Here is a 23,211-nt window from a genome sequence, read left to right on the forward strand (position 1 = left end):
GGGAATTTCCAGTTCACAGTAGTATTTTGTACCATTTCTTTGTTACTTAGATATACTTGAGGGCATTATTGTTGCTTCTTTTCTATTAATTCGCTGATTTCTTTCATTGGGCTGGACACGCCTCCTTTTGTTATGTGGAACTTTGTTTGGCCTTCAAGGTCTGCTAAGCCTCCTTGTTGTAGGACCCCCACTACATCCTCAGCTCCATTTTCCTACATTAGAAGAAATACTTTCTAATGTTTCTATAGTTTTTAAATTGTACTCTATAGCAAGTAGTTCCTAATCTTGGCTGAAAGTTATTACTGCCAATGGAGTTCTTAATAACAACAGATTCACCAGATGTCCCCATGGGGATTCTGATTCAGGAAGTCTAACATAGAGACAGAAACCCATTTTTTTAAAATTCTCCAGTTACTTCAGACAATGAGCCTTATTTAGTATAACAGGCCTAAGGTTTGAAGGGCTCTTGGGATAGATGGAGCAAGAGGAATCCAGTAAGTAAGTTCTAGTTGCCACACTTGAAGCACCACTTGTGTCTGCTTTAAATATTGGGATGTGGTTAAAACTTCATTTGAATAAAAACAATTTGCTGCTTACATAAAAAGTTTGAAAGTCACTGCTCTCTTTGTTTAAGGTCAAATTTTTAAAAATTAATATTTATGAAGTTCTATAAATACATTCTATGATACTATCACATAACACATAAAGGTTAAAATTTTCTAGTCCTTAGATTGTTTAGAATATAAATTCAGATGGAGCTCAATGATAGAGCACTTAGCTAACAAGCACAAGGCTCTGGGTTAGATCCCCAGCACTGCAAAAATAGTATACACACACACACATATATATGTATGTGCATATATATGCATACATACACACACACACACACACACACACACACACACACAAATTCGGTCCTGCAGGGCATAAATGCTATTTTTGTTTTGATTGAGGTTTTTTTGTTTTTCTGGTGCCAGGGATTGAGCCCAGGGCCTCATACATGTTAAGCACATGCTCAACCACTGAACTATACTCCAGTCCTGTTTTTCTGAATGTGACTCCTATTCCTCCACAAGAGGTAGGAAACATCCTCAGGATGACTTTACTAATGTCCACACCATCACCATGGCCTATGACCTACAGTTTCAGCACTCATCACCTACAGCAATTTCTCCTTTCAGGCCTCGCTTCAGGCACACTGCCTCCTTGCTCTGCCTTAAGCAATCTAAACAAGCTCCTCCCAAGACCTTTGCAGGGAAAGTTCTCCCTGACTGAAATGCTCTTACTACACATAGATGCATGGCTCCCATCTTCCCTTCTCCAGGTTTGGTTTCAGTGCTTTCAGTGGACTTCACTGACCACCTCTGCTCCATCCAAAACAGCACCATTCCTCACGTCAGTAACTATTCCCTCCCATGCTTTCCTGCTTTTTTGTTGTTGTTATTGTATTTATTACCACAAGTCACATTACATATTTTTGAATTTGCTTTTTCTATTCCTTGCCCAACCAGCATATAATATCCAAAAGAATCAATATTTTGCCTTCCTGCCCCTCTGTGTGATCTTAGATCTGGAATAGAGGCTAGCACACTCTTGTTGCTCCATTACAATAAATAATGAATTAATTTTCAAAAAAAATAGTGTATATAGCTTTATAAAAATCTAGTAATTAGAGATTTACTCATTTATGAAATGCAATCATATTAGAACGTTTTTTGAAGACAGTACCTCTTATATGATGCATGATTTCATACATCATCACACTGAAATCCTCTAACAGCTGACTTTTATTAAGAGCAATGTGCATGGTTTCTCAGTTGCCCCTACCTTACTTTTCCCTTTTCCCTGTGACTACATCTATGAACATTTCATCCTAGTAACTCCCATACTAAACCTGGCCCAGGTTCTCACCTACATTTTAGTACCACATCTCTCGACCCACGCAATGGTGTCACCACTGGTATCAAAATATCTTTAAGTGAATTACTAAATTTCTTCACAAACTGACCATGTCCCCTAATTATCCCACTTCAATTAGTAAAACCATCATTCTTATAACATCTTTAGGTAGCAGACTTGAACTGTATCTCTACTTTGTCCCCAATATTAAACCTATCATCAAGTGCTCTCTCTTCTTTCTTTGAAATGTCTGTTTGGTGCTCTCATTTTTTAGGATAAGGCCTATTTATTTCTCATTCCAGTTTCTTCTCGTTTTTGCCATTTCTTTACATTTCTTTTCCCCTCTTTCCATAAAATTCCACTTAGTTTGTGGATCTTCCCTAATATCACCCCTTCTGAATTTTTCCCTTTGATACTTGGTAAAAATTTCAGTTTGGAAATTGCTTCTTTAATTGTTTCATTTTTGTCAATTTTACTTCCTCAGCTAGATTGCCTGTCTTACAGAGGAAAGATAAAGTATCATATTTTAATTAGTTCTCCTATTGTAGTATGGCATCATGGTTGACACACAGAAAATGCAATTAAGGAAAACATTTTTATTTTCCTTAATATTTAACATATGGATATAAAAACTTTTTTCCCTGAACTAAAAGGAAAATGCAGAAAAATACTACCAGATAGTGAAGAATTAACTTCATCTAACTTCACGAAATTCATAAGGTTTCTATCATTTACATAATTTCATATAAAAATTTAAATAAATTTGAAAAGTTGCATGCATATAACCTCAAAATTCTTTGTTGAGAAGCTACCAGGATGATTAACTATTGCTGAAGTTGGATGATGGGTGATAAGGGACTTTTATACTATTCTTTCTACTTTGGAATGTTTAAAATCTTCAATCATAAAACGTTAAAGGTGAGAGAGAGGGGCACACTATAAAGAAATCAAAAATATACATATTAGTAAACCAATAATACACTATACAGAATAACAAGAAATGGATCAACAGTGCTGACTATTTGTGTAAAGAATAAACTTTAACACAAGCATGCTATGCTGTATTCGCAATTATCTATATCTGCCCCTTTAGAGAAGAGCTACATTATCTATGAACCAGGCACAGTTCTTACCACTTTTATATTTATACAAATGTTCCCACTGAAACTTAGAGTGGATTTGAAAGTATTAGTTACTCTCCAATATTTAATAATCCCATTTTTTTCAAGAAAAGAAATGAACATTTCAGAATCTAAACCCCCAAAGTCAGAAAACTACAATAAAAGAAAATAGCATGAATTCACGACTTACAGTCTTAACATCATTTTCATGATGAAAGATATATTCAAACAAATCCTATAGAGAAAAAAATGACAAAAACACATTAGATTGTATTTAAATAAAAGCACTCTTTGGTTATAACAAAACTCAAATATAGATTGAACCAAAAATCCAGAACACTCTAAAGTGCCTGGGATTTATAAGTAAAGGATCTAGCCATCATTTGTTAGAATCTCCCATTTTACAAGTTTTCTATTTGCAAGTGATTCCTGTTCCTACAGACTACAAACTAGAAAAAGCTCAAAGAATTGATCTTTTTTTCTTGCATATTTCATAACTATTTTATTAGAAAGATACAAATGAAAAGTTCATTTTATTTCTTAGACTAAAGTTAGGATTGCAATAAAACAGTTTTTAATACTCTCTATATATCTTATGTAGTGATTGTGACTAGATAATGGCAATTTACAGAAGGAAAATCTGGAAGTTCCTTCTGAAACAAAGTAGAAATGAGTGCAAAGTAAGGGCTTTTTCAAATTAATTTTTAAAACTACACTTACATGGCATTTATAGTAATTGTGTGACTCAAAACACACAGTTTCTTTAACAGAGGGCTACTCAGCCTAACTGCACACTGGAATTACATGGGGGTCCCAGAGCAGACCAATTCACTCAAACTCTGGGAGGTCCATATAGCCACTATTTTATACTTGCAAGGAGACTAGTGCCCCTGAGAAATATCAAGGTTATTAACAGAGAAGACCTAGAGGCCAATAAAAAGAAAGAAAGAAATCAGGACAAGATCCTCTTAAAAAAAAAAAAAAATCATAACAATCCTTTCATTTGTTCTGTTACAAATACAAACAAAAATTAAGAGTGTAGTTGATACTACCACTGTCATGAAAAGAAGGTTACAACTCTCAAGACTGTCAAAGCATCTCTGTAGATATCCCAAGAAATACACTAATATTAGAAAGGAGTCCTGATGAGCCAAGGCAAGTTGGGGACCAAAAACAGAAAAATGTGGCATTATTTCTGTGACATACCAAAAAAAAAGCACAAACTCTAGTTCAGGTTGAATTTAGCACTTAGGCCAGGTCTATCCCGCATGCATCTTAATTTAATGTGGGAAATGCCTCCACTGACTGCACTAGCCAGCCAGTCACCTCAAACAAATGGATGAACAAGATAGGGAAACAGATATTCTATATGATATGTTTTTAACACTCCACCCTCATTAAGGAGAGGAAAATAAGTAAAGCTTTACCATTCTGCCAAATGCAGTTGACTAGACTGCCATCCAACAAAGAATTGAAGAAAAAAAATCATGAGACTTTATATTATAGGTTGATTACCTGTCTACCAAAGGCATTTCTTTTTAGAATGGAAACCTCAAATCTATACAATTAGTGTCCATTTTTATTTACCCCAGGACATTTGATACTTGGGAAATATGTTCAACACCCTCAGAACTGGGATCAGGAATGAGTGCATCACTGCACACAGAGTTCACAGAGACTTCAAGCTAAAAACTGGGCCAGGCATCAAGCACTCCTGTCTCCAAATTATTCCAAGCCCAACCCCAAATGTTTTACACTGGAAAGTCACACACATTTTCCCTTTCTTTCTCTTTTTCATTTTTTTTCTTTTTTCTCTTTCTCTCTCCTTTACACTCCTCTCCCTCCCACTCTTACTTTCTATCCCTCTTCTTCTAATTTTCTTTTTAAAGGAATATTTTATCTCTGAGTAATTAGAATTACCAACACAGTTGACTTGCCCACTGTCTGGATTGAGTAATCTTTATTGATATGCCTGATTCATTGCTAATTAAAAGTACATATTTGTATTATCCTTTTGAAAGCTTTATAATCCTACAAAGAGAGAAAATTATTTTTCTGAGAATGGTCCAAGATGTAACACACACACACACACACACACACACACACATACCAAAAAAAAAAAAAAAATTCTAAGCTTCATCCTATGATGAAATACTGCATATCTGCTTTCTTTGTTAAAAATTACTGTTCTTTATTATTTGGAAAAAAGAATTTTCTATAATAATGGTATATTTTTTTCTGGTTGACTTTCCTTAAGACTGAGAGAATTTTTACATATTATAGTAATTGAACGTTTCTATTTCAATTAAATTGTGGCCTCTCCTTCACAAATTTTTATCTATTTCCTACATTGTCATTATCATCATACTTCTAACATTATCTTATAATTTACAATCATTTTAAGTACATACCTTTGCCAATTTAGGTTTCTGGGAATATTTTGTTAAATTCAGTCTAGATAAATTTATAAAAGGTCCATCAGGACTTGTAAGCATGGAAGCCTATGAGGGAGAAAAAAAAATGATAGAAGAAGAAATCTGAAATCTTTTCTTGAAATACAAATTGACTTTAATGTGCATAAAAATTATAAAGGCAACATAAGCACAAAGAATCCCTTCAAAATTTCCATACAATTTTTCTTTGTAAGAATAGTAGAAAATAATATAATAAAGTTACTTGGGTAATACTATGGGAAAGCTGACAGAACTTACTGTCCCCAGCCTGATGTATCTTCCAGATGAGCTGGTGATGGGACGTGCTGTATAGGCAGTTCTGGGTGTTCTGATGGCCTGTTCCATGGTACCAGGCCTTCCACTCTGTGTGTTGGGCCTAAGGAAACCTGTAATGGGTCTTCCAGCTTGAGTGATTGGCCTGTAAAAATTGTAAATTATTAAAATACAAAGATGATTGATTAAGGAAAGACTCTCAAACAGTATAGTCAATCATTAGTGGCAGAGGGTATGACACAGAAGTACATACCTGACAGCTTGACTAGGCCCTCCTGTCTGATTAGTTCTAGGGAGTTTCAAAGATGTTCCAGGGCCTAGGGGATGAGATGGCAAATTCAATTTATATATTATCTATTAATCTATAAAAACTGTCAGCTAATCTAATTTTCAGAATTGTGCTGTCCTGGTGAAAAAACACATTATTGGCAGAAAACGTATTTTAGAGAAATGAGTTTGAGATTAATATCCAAGGAGTATCTTTCATATTACTTATGCTATCACATTAACTCTTCTCATTAAGTCTGTAAGGTAGGTAGTACGAATCCATCCATTCAATAAAGGTTGACAGAATTAAGTAAACAGGTCAACCCATTAGTAGAGCCTGGATTCAAATTCAAGACTAGCAGGCTCCAAAGTTCAAAATGATGGTCCTATACTCACAGGTTAATTATCTTTCATACAAACATCTCTCAGTAAAAGATCGTTTACCAACCACATCTAGAATTTAGGTATTTTAAGTCTAAAATATTAAAGTAATGGGGAAGAAAGACATTTTAACATGAAACGTGTTTTTTTTTCCCCAGCTTCCTTTTGGAGCTTTAAAATAGTTCTTATCTTCTAAATTATAACTGTGAACTGTAACTACTAGTAAATTACCAGCAAGACCACCATAGTCATGGTAATTATCTAATACCATTTGCACTACTTACATCTGCAAGCTGGGGACTGGGCCCTGTGACAATTCCAACAGACATTCACTGCCCAACAAACATATCATCTCATCAACTCACATCATGTATCAGAGCAAATCATCTTTCATTATAACAAAGAAGTGATGCTTTTAAGTGATTGTTTTCAAAAAAATTATTTTAGAACACTTCTGTTATTTGGAAGCTTAGGTTCCCAGATAAACAATCTTCTAATATGTTGATAAACATTTTAAGGAGGACATATTTTATAACATCTTAAATGCATAAAATAGCTTTTACTGGAAAATTATTATACATCAATCTTACACCTTAAGATATAATATAACTGAATACTGGAAGGAAAACCTTTGCTTTTTAAGATAGAACAGAAACCCTGTACTTAATTTTTTCATACACACACACACACACACATATATGCTTCATGTATACAATGTTTATATACAGACAGGTTGACATAAAGCATAGAAATATGTATGCATGTCATCCTGTATATATGTAATATTCCTCCTAATAGCGTTCCATTAATTTGACCAGAGAACCAATACTTACGGGGAACTCGGGCAATAGCATTTTCATCCAGAAGCATTTCTGCAATTCCTTCCCGATCTATATCAATTTCATCTATGTATACCATTTCAGTTAAGGCTCGTGCTTTTAAAATCCAAGCTGCCTAAAAACCACGGAAAAATAAAATATGGATTAAAATAGCATTAGAAATACTAGATAGCTTACAGAAGCTAGCCATGATTTGTACTGTTTTACTTTTTATTGAACATGTTTACCATTTAACACATTATGCTAATTTAAAAGGCTATATCAAAAAACTAATGAAAGAAGGCAAGGTCATTATTAACCAAGAAACCACTAGTATGTCAATTACCTCACAAATATTCTCCTAACATTTCTTTTTATAAGTAAAGAAAGATCCTTAAAAAAAGTTTTATAGAATAATAACTTGAGTGCAAATTAATAAAGCTACAACCACTGTGCTCTTTCTGCCTTCCTCTTTCAGGGCCAAGACTTTCCTGAAGCCTTCCCTAATTCTACAACTTAAACCCATAGTCCTCTTGTCTTTCTCAAAATCTTCTCTGAACACCTCTAGTCTGGTGATACTATATTTGACTACAATTATCTGGGCATATGCTTATCCTTTTTTATATTTTCAGAATGCAAGTTTTTTTTTAAATGAATTTTAATATTTATTAATTTTTAAGTTTTCGGCGGACACAATCTTTGTATGTGGTGCTGAGGATCGAACCCGGGCCGCACACATGCCAGGCTAGCGCGCTACCGCTTGAGCCACATCCCCAGCCCCAGAATGCAAGTTTTTTTACCTTTTCACTTCTGAGTTTTCAATAGTACCTATCCCATGGTTTCTGTATACAATAGACATTCGAGAAATATTGGTTTGAATTAAGCCAAGATCAATTTCTCTTGATTCCTAATAACTAATCAACACTGGTAATTTTGTAATCTAGTCAGCAGAAAACCTGCTAGTATGGGGGTGAATACATGGAAAAGGTAATTAAGGAATCTGACCTAGAAAATATCTTATCTGCTCTGCGTTAGTTTGAGAAATTCAGTTCCCATTAAACATACAAAACTGCTTTACCAGAAACCATACCTTCTTGCTTCACTAGAGAAGTAGTGAAAGATAAGGTAGGTGTCCCATGGAGAACTCTCAAAGGAAGAAGGCAACTCTTGAAGCCGCAGCACAGACCTGACTCTAAAATCTAGCGAGAGCAGCAGCAAGGGACATTTGGGAAGGGATGAGGACTAAATATTCTTTAGGGATCTGGCTGTGAAGGAGGGTGAATGAAGGCAAAGGAGCCAAGATAGGAACCGTTGAGAGCTACAGAAGGTCCAAAAATTCCTTGCATAAAAAACCCAACATGGATCCTAATTTTCCTGAACGTATCATCTAGTGGATTGAACGGCAGAGCAAAGCAGTGCTTGACAGTGACAAATGTGTGTTAGAGGAAACAGATTTTACAGAAATTGGAGAGTGGAGACCCTTGTGAACTAAAGTTATGTGAATACACATATGAACATTTTTTAAAAGAAAATTAAAATGTTATGCTTTCATTTTAATGGGAATAAAAAAGGCTGTCTTCACAATATATTTCAGTTCCTAAAATTTGGGGGTTGTGCTTTTCTGGATGTGATTTGCTAATTATCAAATAACTTTTAACAAAATGTGGCAAATGTTTTGTGTGAATTTTATACAATTGAATAAATAGAACATGGACTCAAAGAACCAATTTGTTCTTTTAAAAAATCAATTCCAATTGAACTGCCTCTAGCTGTGTGAGCCACCAAAGATAAAAATGATCTGAGGTTTTCACTCATAAAAGATCAGGAAAGATGCCAGATCTTATATAGTTATTCCCAGGGGCCAGGGAAGTCATCACTGGCTTGAACTAATGGTTTAATTTTACTTCAAAGATGGAAATAAGCCATTCTGATTTATCTTAAAACTCCACAGCAGCTGCCCTGAAAGTATCTGATAGCTTTAAATTTTCAAAAGGATGTCCTTTGCTCGGGACTCTGGTGGACAGGAAGAAGGACTGCAATACTTTCTGTTGAAACAATAAAGCAGGACATGGGTTCTGCTGGTTTTCATGAATACCTACTTTAGGGCCACGTCTGGGAATACAAAGAAGAAGTCATAGTTCTAGTTTTAGCTCCAAAGAATTCCAGTGTAATGGGAAGATGCAATAATAAAAATAAAAACTAAAAAGAAATATACCATGGAAGGAGAGAGGAAAGACCCCTAGCGGCCTGGAGGCAGACAGAAGTGTATAAGAGGAAGAGTGTGGAGCTATGGCCAGGAAAAGGGGCCACGAGGTCAAAGGCAGGCTAGTTCGGGAGCTCACGTGTGTTTGCAAACTCTTCAAGAATAGAGTATGGTTGAAGAATCAGGCTGCACAAAAGGAGCAGTCAGGGAACAAGGATGGAGCAAAAAGCAGAGGCCAGATGATGACTTATGGCACATCAAGTTATAGGGTTTTCTATCCTGATGAGGAGCTAAAGAAGCTCTCAAACTATGATTTAGAGTCCTAGTTAATTCAGCTCTTTAAAAGCCAAGTTTTTATAATTAGGTATCATTTATACAGTCAGTTATTAGTCACCCAAGCACATACTTTATTTTGAACTATTTTAATGTTTGCACTGTTATCTCATAGTCTATTCTACCATACTTCTTACATCCACGCCCCTGCTAATCTCTTAATATTCAAGAGATGCACATTTTTATATTAAGCAAAAAGTGAATAATAGAAAAGCAAATCCACTATTCCCTCCCCATCAAATGAATAAATACTTTAGAATTCAAACAGAAACATCTTGTTCTATTCTCAGAGTTCTATTCACTTTTTCAAAAACATAATAGATCTATATTTGTTTCAATTTTTAAAATCTAATTCTTAAGAAATGGATCTAGATAGTAGAGGATAGGAAAGGTAGCAGAATACAACAGTTACTAATATGGCATTATGTAAAAATGTGGATGTGTAACCGATGTGATTCTGCAATCTGTATTTGGGGTAAAAATGGGAGTTCATAACCCACTTGAATCTAATGTATGAAATATGATATGTCAAGAGCTTTGTAATGTTTTGAACAACCAATAAAAAATAAATAAAAATAAATTTAAAAATTTAAAAAAAGAAATGGATCTAATAATGTGAATATTTTAAATTTAAAGATCTGTAATAAATCTTTAAAAATTTTATCAGTTTGAGAAAAACTAATCTTCCTGATTATTCTTCTGTCCTACCAAAAAAATGACCTCGAAAATCACATATCACTGCTTGATTAAATATCAAGACTGCATTCAAAGAACTACTCCTGGCAATATGAACTATTCTTGAGGTTTTAATAAAAACAGCAGATGGGGCTTTAGCTTTAAAAAATAATAATTTTTTTTTATGTTGGAAATAAGCCAAGTATGTTTTACAGCCCCAAATCCTCTGCCTGTTTTTTTTAAGAATAATAAAGCACACACAGTAATCTCAAATTGCCCCTTGAATCTGAATAAAACTATAAATTTCTTTTATTAGCTATGCTTAAAACACTAATAAATGGTAGCATCGTGCAACTAAAAATAGTCATTTATGTAAATATAGTTGCATATTTATGTACTAGAAATATTAACAAATCAAAACTTTCTCCCAAACTACATGAATAATCATCATATCAATTATTTCCCTTATGTCTGTAAAAAACAATCCCATTTCCTTCACCTACTGAGTTAAGTCTCTAGGACATTACTTTTTTTTTTTAGAGAGAGAGAGAGAGAGGATTTTTTAATATTTATTTTTTAGTTTTTGGTGGACACAACATCTTTATTTTATTTTTATGTGGTGCTGAGGATCAAACCCAGCACCCCGCACATGCCAGGCAAGCGCGTTACCGCTTGAGCCACGTCCCCAGCCCCAAGGACATTACTCTTGAGACATATACCTGCCAGCTAACATCAGGAAATATATTAACTTACTGGTTCTATGTATTGTGAGGGTAATCATATTTTTAAAAAAATATTTTTTAGTTGTTGGTGGACCTTTATTTTATTTATTTATATGTGGTGCTGAGAACCAAACCCAGTGCCTCACACATGCTAGGCAAGCACTCTTCCATGGAGCTATAACTCCAGCCCCCAGTAATCAGATTTTAGTTATGAAAATAAACATGAAGAGGTCAAAACTACTGGCTGAGCAAAATGCTTTATTCTGTTTCTTTTTATACAGCATACAAGACAGGGAGTTTTAAGGTATGTAAGAGATAATTTTGATAGATTATTATTAAATAAGTATATGAAACGAATATTATCTCTGATCTATTCAGATATCATATAAATCAGTAGTAATATTTTACACTCTGCTTACTCTATGCAAACAAAAAATTAGGCACAAGATTTTGAAGTGATATTGTAAAGCCTCATTTCTTTTCAAGTTGTAAACATGTGCAAAAAAGAAAAAACATTTTAAGTGTGAATAGTAAGGTCAAAAGAATCCAGCCAGCCTTGTTCCCTTTTAGATCATTATCCAGTGGATAATTAAGTCTACAGGAACAGACCAGGAAGAGAAATTTAGGTGCTACATGAAGCCTATGTGCCACTTAGAAACTTTTAAATGCCATTTACAGTGTTCCAGTCATACCTACAATGCATATTGTTGGTGTTTCAATTTAATTTTAATCAAAATCTTACAAAATTACTGAAGACAAAAACTTTGTCTTTTCATAATTTAGATCCTTCTTGAATAACTTGTATCATGGAAAAAAAAAAACAAAACAAGTTTCCCCAAGCATCAGTTTGTAAACCAAGATTATGAACATACAAAAGACAAATGTCATCCTTTCAAAGAACAGAGTGCTATATTTTAACCTACTTAACCTACTTACAGTGTTTAGTACTATACAAACCTCCATGAGAATACTTTGTATATTTGCTGTTCTAAAAGGCTTGGTCATTACACATGTGAACTTCAGATGAGGCTCAAATCCCTTATTTACCTCTAACACACTGGGAGCATTCTCTCTCACTTGGCAGGGCAAACACCTGGCCACATTTAAGCTCTCTGATTCGAAGCTCTTCTTTTTCCCAGACTCACTGGGAACCCACGTGGATAAAAGCATGGACTGGCAGGAGGCCCCACACCAGACTTCTTCTCCCAGAGTTTCCTCCTGATTCCCTGTCTTGTCCAGTTAGCAGGTCTCTCTGGCTAAATCTAACCACATTGGTTTGGTCAACATGGCTGTCTGGCCATTGTCCCTTCCTTCCTTTCTCACTGTGGCAGCTTCCTCCCTCCTAGAGCCATCAGGTCAGTTAAGACTCAGACCTTCCAGGCAGAGCTGGCCCACTCTCTTTAAGACCTACTGTCCTAACCATAATGTCTTTCCTGACACTTGTGGTCGTGCTGACTCCAGGTCCCTTCCTACGCCCATGCCTCCCTTTGCCTCAGTCTTTATTGTTTTCATCCTCTGTTCAATCTTGACACTTCTATTAAAGCCCTAAGTCTTAATGAATAGAGCACATTGGTTCTACAAGGCTATTCACATATACAAAAGTTGGAAATGTAAACATTTATTTACATAAGAAAGTACAGAATGCCTGCTTAGGCTTATTTTCTAATCTACAAGCCAAGTAGCTATACAGCAAATTTTCTACTCTACAGCAACAACTAAGCAATCATTAACTAAAATATTCTCTAAACTAAAAGCTATAGCTAAACCTTTACCTGAGACACCGGAAATTCAGGAGCGGGTTCCTGGAAAGCATTAAGAAGGCAGTAAACATTTTTAAGAAATGTAACTCCTAAAATAAAAAGTCGGAATGACTACCCAGGCATCTGTAGAGGAACTCTATTTCATTCAATAAAAATCCAAATATTAACTTTAATCTTTCTTCCCAAGTGGTCTCAAGAGTTCTATAAAACCAATGCAGATCAGAGAGTTCTAATGAATGTAACCTCATTCAGAGCACAAAGAGAAGGTATCTCAACATCTTATTTAATGAAGACAATAGCTCAGAAAGTAATGATAATTTTATAAATATATTAAGAAAACATTTCCTTATATTCAAAAATATTAAAATATTCAGGCTCTAGTCAGGGAGGAAAAGGAAAACTAAAGAATATAAACCTTTCTATGACTATTAATAAGAAACTAATTCAAAATGTAAAATTCTTTGTGAAATTTTTATAAATAGACTGTGAATACACATTAGTACTAGAAGCTAACGAACTCACCATCTTAAGTTACTATCCAAATTAAATAGAAAATCATTGGTTAAAAAGAGCAAACAGAAACTAAGAACAGAGTAGGGTCGAAGAGCATGAGAAGAAGATTAACATTAAACAGGGATGAGTGGTGGGAGGGAAAGGGAGAGAGAAGGGAAAATGCATGGAAACGGAAGGAGACCCTCAGAGTTATACAAAAGTACATACAAGAGGAAGTGAGGGGAAGGGGAAAAATAATACAAGGGGGACAAACGAATGTCAGTAGAGGGGGCAGAGAGAGAAGAGGGGAGGGGAGGGGAGGGGAGGGGTGATAGTAGAGGATAGGAAAGGCAGCAGAATACAACAGACACTAGTATGGCAATATGTAAATCAATGGATGTGTAACTGATGTGATTCTGCAATCTGTATATGGGGTAAAAATGGGAGCTCATAACCCACTTGAATCAAATTGTGAAATATGATATATCAAGAACTATGTAATGTTTTGAACAGCCAACAATAAAAAATTTAAAAAAAAAAAAAAAAAGAGCAAACAGAACAAATTCACTTATAATATATCTACATTTGCATGTCTAGGAAGCAGCATCTGTTAAGCACTTCATCTGTATCATGTTTTCTTTGGAAAACTACTAAGAAATAGAAAGAGGGCGGGCTGGGCTTGTGGCTCAGTAGTAGAGCACTGCCCTAGCACATTTGAGGCACTGGGTTCGAGCTTCAGAACCACATAAAAATAAATAAACAAAATCAAGGTATTGTGTCCATCTACAACTAAAAATAAAAAATTTAAAAAAAGAAATAGAAAGGGAGAACCATGCTTTCCTATGGTTCTAAACCCCCAAAAGAACACCCCAGATACATTTTAAGAATATTCTCTGAGGAGCTAGGACTGTGGCTCAGTGGTAGAGTGCTTGCCTCACATATGTGACGTACTAGATTCGATCCTCAGCACCACATGGAAATAAATGAATAAAATAAAGGTATTGTGTACAACTGCAACTAAAAAAACTAATTAAAAAAAAGAACATATTATCTGAGGGCTGGGGTTGTGGCTCAATGGTAGAGCACTTACCTGGCATGTGTGAGGCACTGGTTTAGATCCTCAGCACCACATAAAAATAAATAAATAAATAAAAATAAAGGTATTGTGTTCATTTGCAATTAAAAATTAAATATAATATATAATATTTATATATTATCTGAGTAAGCAATGTGTGAGCTATATAAATCATTTATATAGCAAGGAATATGGCAGGAACATCAGAGGAAAAGGTTAAATAAGGAAGGTTGGAAACAGTGAAGGCAGTGAAGAATGGGAGTTAGAGAATATTTGGCAATTGACCGAAACAAACACAAGATGGCAACTAGTGAACTCACAGCAACTGGAGGTTTGCAACTCCAGTGCGCCTAAGGATATGGAAAAAGTGCAGATTTCCTAAATACAGTCCATCCTTAAGGAAATAGGCATATGAGAGTGACACTTTGTATTTTCTTTCTTCTGTTCATCTCCAAGTTTGTATAGCCCATTATCTTATTTGAGCATAAAAACCTCTCTGAAGGAAACAAGTAGGTATTTTTATCCATTTTACGGGGTAAGGATCAAACTCACAGGTATTAAGTAATTTGCACAAGGGCATGCAAACGGTTGAAAGAAGCAAGAGCTCTTTCTTGTCAGTGCCTCTTGGAGATTAAAAAATATATATTTGTTAAAGAGCTGCAAGTAACAAGGCAGGACTAGAGGGTAAAGTTTAGGTGGGGGCTGAAGGTGTAGCTCAGTGGTAGATGTGTGCTTAGCACGAGTGAGGCCCTGGATTCCAGCTCCAACACCACAAAAAAGTAAAACACTAAAAAGTAAATAACTTTTAAAAAGTACCTTTAGGAGAGATACAAAACAAGCCCAATATGGATAGAGGGGCATTTATCAGAAGTGATTGTAGATAATGCTCAGAAAGGAAAAGAATATAACTAAAGGAGACAAAAGCCACTAGTAGTAAGTAAAATCTGAAGGATGCTTGTTATTCTGCTCAGGACTGGTAGATTCTTCCAGTGGCCTAAACTGAAACCACCAGTTCAGCCTCACAGGAATCTGTGCACTGATGAAGGGCTTGGCCAACACTCCCATGTTCTTCTGCCCCTTGGGAATATTTCTGTGTGCAGGTGAATAACAGGCAGGGGAATGATGTGAAATAAGAAGGTCAGAAAAGAAAATGAGGGACCTAGAGTAGGGAGGTGTAGAGACAGCTGAGGGGCTCTGTGGATGGAAAATGGAGTCGGGCCTGAACAGGTGTGAGGCAGAAGGCATGCAATTCCCACAGCATGATCCCAGCGTCCCTCGCACCCATGAGGCACTGGAAACCTTCTCTGGGGAAGACACATAAAGTATAAGACAGTGTGTTACATGTAAAACTTATAGTTCCAAACAAATTATACATGAATTAAGAAGAGGGAGAAAAGCAGAAGGCATGGCAAATAAGAAGGGAATCAGAGACAAAGGAGATTATCCTAGAAATTATCAAATGCCTGTGATTTATGATCTATATCAACATTATTTCACCATCAATTTCACTGAATATTTTCCTTATAGATGCTTTCTAAATCACCAGCAATCCTTTCAGAAAAATGTAAACATGACAAATCCTACATGCAAATATCTACAGGGTAGGGGCTGGGGTTGTGGCTCAGTGGTAGAGAGCTCACCTAGCGTGTGTAAGGCACTGGGTTCAATCCTCAGCACCACATAAAAATAAAAGGTATTGTGTCCAACTACAACTAAAAAATTAATATTTAAAAAAAAAAAAACTCCAGGATAAAAGCAATCAGAATCAAGATGGGTCAACTTATACCAAGGCCTAACAAAAATAAATAAATAATAAATAAAGCTGGAAGGTTATAACAACTGGGATCTCATGCACACATGCCTGATAACAAGAACTATGACAAAAGAGTCTGCCAGAACCACAGCCTTGAACAATGACCACTGATACCTGAGACAGGAAATATTTCTACAAAGGACCTCTGTCCAGTAACTGTCCATTCAACCTTGAATCGACACCACTTTTGTTATGGATCCCTGAACACCCTTATTATTAATCCTGTGGCCAAAGATTATTGTTTCAAAATAACTTACATAATCCTCCTCATTTTGCCTTTACCCCATCCCCTTTGAATCTGCCCAGGGTCTCCAACACATGCGTGTTCTATACTGTAATGCTCCCTACTTATTACCAAATAAACATCAATTTGACATTAGCCACATAGAGACAATAGCAGCTAACAATTATGGTTATTTACCATGTATTAAAGAAAACCCTCACACAACCCTTTCTGGTAGAGGTACATGACCATCTCCATTACAGCTGAGAAAATGCTAAAGCCAAGGTGCAGAATTAGTATCTGAACCTCCATATCCTGGGTCAAGAGCATGCGCTTTGCTGATTATGTGAGACGATAGGAAGGTCATCCACTGGTCTTCATTCCTATTTCTATGGCTATCAATACAGTTAAATAGAAAGCACCAGAGCTGGGGTTGTAGCTCAGTGGTAGAGCACTTGCCTAGTATGTATGAGGCACTGGGTTCAATTCTCAGCACCATATATAAATAAATAAAATAAAGGTCCATCAACAACTAAAAAAATATTTAAAAAAAATATGAAGCACCAGGCCTTGTCCTTGACAACATGTTGCTGTAGGATGTGGGGAGACCAAAGATAGGTCATGGCTTGGCTGGAGAATTAATCTGGAGCAGGACTATGAAGAAGAAAAGTCAGGATGTTTCAGTTTGGAGATAGGGGGAAATTTTTTTAAAAAAAACTACCAGACCTTCATCTTTGAGTCTCAATTATAGTTTTGTGATTTAATACAGTCCACCCATATAGGAAACCATAGCTTAAGTTCACTTAGCCTAGTGAATATTTCTATGGGTATCAATACAGTTAAATAGAAAGCACCAGGCCTTATCCTGGACTCAAAGGATTTGGGCTTGATCCTCAGGAAGCCACTTAGTCATATAACCTTGAACAAGTCATATAACCTTCATTACCCTCTCAAATTGGAGCAATAATATCTTCTTTCTGGGATAGTTTTAAGGCCGAATAAAATCTTACATTTTAAAAAATATTTCATTATTTTTAGAGTTCTTTCACATATACTAGCATACTTAAGTATAAGGTTAAAAGACAAGCACTTAACCATTTTTTTCATCTTTCTCAGAACTCAGAACTCATTCCCCGTAATGGCAGATCAAATTAAAACTTTGAATCTCCTTCAAAGTGGCTAAGGACAGGGGAAGCAGAGGCCACTGCCTAGAACCAGCAAGTCCCCATTACCATCCACTTCTGCTCACAGCAGTTTGCGTCCTTCCTTCCTCCCCAGAGTACAGCTTTCTCTTAGTTTGTTGTTATTACTTTGGAGAATTAACCCTCCAGATATTTCTGAATGAAACTTCCTAATTGCCAACAACACTTACTCTGGTTAATGAGTCTGCAGAGTTGTTCAGAATCCAGTAGATGTTGAGGTAAGACACAACAATATGTTGAGATAATGACACAAAGTAAAACTACCTCATGGAGTCCTTTAAACCAGAATAACTGCCTCCTGGAGTCTTTTAAACCATGAGTGAGCCAAGCTTTACTCAGGTCTGGCCTCTCATCCTTTTTTTATACCAACAAGTGGGAACTCAAGCAGATCTGTTTTCATCAGCACAATGTTATTATTCTGTAGCTAACAAAACTTCTTTCCGGGACAGTGTTCTAACTTTCTGGGATATTCTATTTACTGTGTGTAGCAGCTTCCTTAATTGGGGAGATAAATACTTGCTGTTTGCAGCATAGTTGCATGTGCTGCTTATTACAGAATGTTCCCATAAGATGGAGTCACTCATGGCAAGTGACTTGCCTCATTGTGACTCCAAGTAGTAACAGAAAGGAGATACCTGTAAGAGAACAGAGAAATTGATGGATTTCAGAAGGCTAGAGAGATCAAGTGACCAAGTAGCCAAATGGAAATGTAATCTGTACAATTCAGCAGTAACAAAAATCCTTAAAATGAACTGCCTGAAAGTGTATGGAATCAAAGTATTAAGTCTGGCTAAGTCTCCATGGCCCCAAAGAGGAAACAAATTAAGAAACTGTACAGAAAGATATGTTTGGTGTAGAACATCTAATTGCTGTCTCAGCTAACTAACATGGAGCTCACTGGGGAGAACTGGTTTCTTTTTCATCTAAGCCAGTGGCTCTCAGCCTTTTCTCCACCTTCAAATCATTTATATAAGAACCTCCTCCCCTCCATAATGTCTCTCATTTTAAGTAGAGATGGACAGCAGGAGACGAAGAGGTGCACTAGAAAAAGCTTTTATCCCTATTCCGATACCTAATTAATGCTCCCACCCTCAGAATCACCGATTTTAACAATCTGAAAATCTACCAGAAATCTATCTCATTAATGAAATGAGTGTCTTTTAAAAACACCACTGTCTGAAAACCCTCCATGTTTTCATGAACTGTCTGATTGCAATGGAGCTAAAAAAAAAAAAAAAAATCAGGACTGGTTTTACAGTCATGAATCTGACATATGGAACACAGAGAACAGTAATCAGATTAAGCAACTAATCAGGGTGAGCGACATGAGCTGAGAAAGCGAGCATTCCCTCTAGGTCATATCACTGTACAGAGGGCTGTCTGCATTTTCCCCTTTTATATCTAATAAATTTTTGCCATTTTTTAGTCATGATTTAAATAATACTTGGGGGGGGGCAGGCAATGCTGCTCTCTGAATTGGTTATTCTTATCATTTTTATCAAAAAGAGAAAAGTATGATGAATTAACCTGGTAACCTCGTCTTTATTCTTAGCAGATTTGAGCTTTAACATTCTTCATGCTTAGGGATACAGCCTTCCCTCTGCCCTCACAATTTTGTGACCGGGAAAAAAGTCCAGGACCTATGTTCTTCAAGAACCCATCCCCATGATCAAACACAATATTATTATGTTCAACCTACCCATCAGTCCTTTTACAGCCAAATAAAAATGGATTACTCTAAGAAAACATAGTATTCATCAAGTATCACATCTTTCTAACTAGCTAGGCTGATGTAAAGCAGGTCTACACACTCTCTCTTTGAAGCTCACTGGCTCAGCATACAAGAAGATTCAAACATAACAGATCAATTTAGAGAGGTTCTCCTCATCTGGGAGAAAAATAAGCAAAACCAAAGTGAAAAAAATAACACTATTGAAAATAAAAGCTAGCATATGTTTTGGGAAGAGAAAAAACAAAAGCAAAAATGAATCCATGTGACAATCAAAAGAAATATTTTCATTTCCTTGCTCCTCTATGTGCACGGGCACAGCTTCAAAATAACTTATTCATACTAAAATCAGTTTGGTGGCACAGGAATGGTAATTCAAATCATTATAAAGGAAAAGTACTCTGAAATGTGGAAATTCAATAAATGCCCATGAGGCTAAAAGAGCATAGAAGGTAAAGAGCCAACTGGGGGGTCTGAGGATTAGCTACTCCTGCTCTGGTCACATTTCTGTTAAAACTCTTCATAGATGGGAATATCCCCACCATTTGACACCCTCTACTGAAACAACAAAAGCACCATAAGAAACACCAGTGATAACAATTACTACTAGAAAAACCTGAAAGAATCCAGGCAGAATTTTCTACATTAATTTTTTTTAAAACTGACACTCAAAACAAGAAATTCCAATGACATTCTTCATAGGAAAAGAAAAAGCAGTTATGAAATTCATTTGGAAAACTAAGAGGCCCAGAATAGCCAAAGCAATCCTTAGCAAGAAAAGTGAAGCAGAAGATATCACAATACCAGACCTTAAATTACACTGAAGAGTTATAGTAACAAAAACAGCATGGTATTGACACCAAAACAGGAATGAAGACCAGTGGAAAAGAACAGAGACAAAACCACATGCAAATGCAGTAGGCTTACTAGCTTTGTAATTTTGGACAATTTACTTCACTTTGTGCTTTAGTGTTCACTAAAGTGGAGAAAACAGCACCAACTCCCAAAAACAGTTGAGGATTAAATGAGATGATATAATAAAACTCTCTGCACCACATCGTTAAGCTACTACTCTTATTTTATCTACTTTGCAAGATTAATCTAAGCATTAGAAATACATGTAATTTACAGAATCTATGTCTGAAAATACTAAACATTTGATATAATTGAAATGAACACATAAAAAATCCTGATCACAATGCCTGTTTCAAGTGAAATCTCAATTCCTGGGTGCAGTGCTGAATGTCTCTACGGACTCAAGATTATAGGGTCTTAGACATCAATAAACATTGCTGTTTTACTCATAACAATATTTCCCAATGTGACAGCATCTCCTCAGGATAATAAGAAAGACATTTGACCCTTGCCCTGGTCAAAAAAAGGAATCACTCATCAAATAAATTTTAAAACTTAGGCAAAATTAGGTTTATTTTCTTCAGAACAACTCAGAGCCTTTAGTATGCATCTTGAATCCCTAAGAAGGGAATATACATTTCCCAAATGCATGTAATGAAGAAACTTTTTTCACTGAACAGCTCTTGGGACTAGTGTTCAGTGGAACACTGAATGGAAACTACCCTAATTTAATGGAACAATGGAAAGAGCAAGTAAAGTTCTTGCAAACCATTGTGCTTAAAACAATGCATGGAACATCAAAAGTTTTTGACAACCCTCTGTCTTAACAAAAGTAAGTGTCAACGTTTTCTCACAACTCCCAAACACATTTGATTATGGAATCTTTTTTCCCCCCAGGATTTGTGGAAATACTGTGCCAAGAAACACCCTTGGAAAAATGCTTGTCTGCAGAAACTTGTTCCTATTTACCAAAGTCAATTACCAGGAACAGAACCTAGCTTAGCATTGCCACTAATATGGGTTGTTCGGGAGGAGATATACTCTTGGAGGAGATATACTCTCAACAGTGTTCATCCTTAGCTGGAAGCTAAGGCACACTTACACCTCCCCTCCACTTTCCTTTTTTTTAAAAAACACCAAGACAACACAACTAGAGGAAAAGCTGGGGAACCAGAACTGTCTAGGTACATTCCACATTTACTAGAAGCACTCACTAACAAGCTGCCATAAATCTACTTTTTCTTTCATTCTTTCTTTTTTCTTTTCCAGGAGTGACCTGCCCATCAGTTGTACCTCACACACTTGGTTTATTACCGTTTTCATTCATTATTTATTCAAGTTCCCTTTTAACCAATACCATCATTCCGTCTTCTAGGGAGACTTTCTGTCCTATCCCTCCCTCCTACAATTACAGTTTTCTTTGCCCAGGTAATTTCTTTAATAATAAATGTATCTTTCCCCTTCATACATTCTCCTTTATCTTGCGTATTTGCCTCAAGTTGAACTCATGGTCCAGAATCAAAAGTTCCTCCACTTTTGGACAACTGTCTAAAGATGAGGTGATAAGGTCACTTTTGATTCAAACGAAAAGGCAACTGGGTTAAAAGGGGGTGGAGAGTCACAGATATTTGTTTGCACGGGGTTTGCTGTTTGTTGTTTTTTTTTGTTGTTGTTGTTGTTGTTGTTGTTGAGACCATACTGGAAGAGAGCTTAAGAGTTTGTCCAGAAGCAACTAAATGGAAAATCTAAGTTACTTAACAAGAGAAAATTCAGGGCACTCATTCTGGGTAACTTAAAGAAAAGGGATGCTGAAGTTTGCAGAGGGAGCAGTCAAGGCACAAAACTAGGGATCCCGGGGGACGCCGAGAGCAGGAACTTGTCAGCCATGGATCCAAGGGGTCTGGCTCCAAGTGCCTCTGCGGCCCGCATGGTCGGCCTAACCTGGGGCCTTCCTCCCCGGCCTCCCTTCCCCGGGGCCGTGGAATGCCCAGAGCCCTCAGCCTCTGCGCGAGGCTGCTCTGGCTGACGGGGCCGGTCGGTACCTGGTCATAAGGGGACTTCTCCAGCATCTGCGTGCACAGATCCGCGCAGAGCTGGAACTTCCTGCGCCTAAAATAGCTCCAGGCCAGGAGCAGCGGCTCCATCTCCGAGCCCATGGCGGCCCAGACCTGCCCGCAGAGCACCCAAGGGCCAGCCCAAGGAAAGGCCCGGAGCGCAGAGCGCCTAGCGTCGGGCTCTACCCGGCAACGCGCAGCGGCTGGGCCTTCCTGGAGAGGTGCCCGCCGCGCGCCTGAAAACGGGAAATAGAAAACGGCGAGCAGAACTCAGCATCAGAATTTGCCCCAACGTGGCTGCAAGAAAATGTGTACTATTAAAAGCTGTAGATTTCATTAATTTCGAAAAGTAAGACCCATAGCGGTTGTGACTTAGACACCTCGCCTGGGGTCCTCCACCCTCCTAGGAGGCGCAGTTGCCTAGCAACCCACGCTCAGTTTTCCCGGCTGTCCCCAAAAGTTCCGGGAGACGACCCTGGGTGGCATTTCCATCCTCCTCCTCCCTAAATCCTAAAACTCTGCCGTTTCTCCAGGTCCTTGTCGCGGAATCTTAATGTTGAGCTACCCGGGGCTTTAAAGATTGCTTGATCCGATCCACTCCTTTTACAGATGAGAAACTGAGATAGGCTTGGAGAAGAGAAATTATTTACCTAAAGTCTCGTGGAGTCAGGGAGCTCTGACTGTAATATGGGTGCTACAGGCTGTTAATATTTGTTAATTCGAAGATGCATAAAGATTATCAATTATGGGCTGGGGTTGTAGCTCAGCGGTAGAGCGCTCGCTTCGCACGTGCGAGACCCTGGGTTCGATCCTCAGCACCACATACAAAAATTAACAAGTGAAATAAAGGTGTTGTGTCCAAC

The 23,211-nt window shown here is 36.9% G+C and overlaps 1 protein-coding gene across 2 annotated transcripts in view; it reads right to left on the reverse strand.

Moving 5' to 3' along the window:
- Ttc8 (tetratricopeptide repeat domain 8) overlaps positions 1 to 22,527 on the reverse strand; it is a 49,015-nt gene extending 26,488 nt beyond the window's left edge. For both annotated transcript variants that reach the window (XM_071606599.1, XM_027931654.2), the window contains exons 1-6: positions 22,337 to 22,527; positions 7,228 to 7,348; positions 6,000 to 6,063; positions 5,732 to 5,891; positions 5,432 to 5,521; positions 3,211 to 3,255 (exon numbers count right to left, since the gene is read on the reverse strand). In XM_071606599.1, the coding sequence (XP_071462700.1) occupies positions 3,211 to 3,255; positions 5,432 to 5,521; positions 5,732 to 5,891; positions 6,000 to 6,063; positions 7,228 to 7,348; positions 22,337 to 22,450 (594 nt within the window). In that variant the 5' untranslated portion in view covers positions 22,451 to 22,527. The remainder of the gene's footprint in view (positions 1 to 3,210; positions 3,256 to 5,431; positions 5,522 to 5,731; positions 5,892 to 5,999; positions 6,064 to 7,227; positions 7,349 to 22,336) is intronic.
- Positions 22,528 to 23,211: the final 684 nt, after the last annotated feature.

The sequence above is a fragment of the Marmota flaviventris genome, chromosome 2 (assembly GCF_047511675.1).
Source record: "Marmota flaviventris isolate mMarFla1 chromosome 2, mMarFla1.hap1, whole genome shotgun sequence".
NCBI classification, from domain to species: Eukaryota; Metazoa; Chordata; class Mammalia; order Rodentia; family Sciuridae; genus Marmota; species Marmota flaviventris.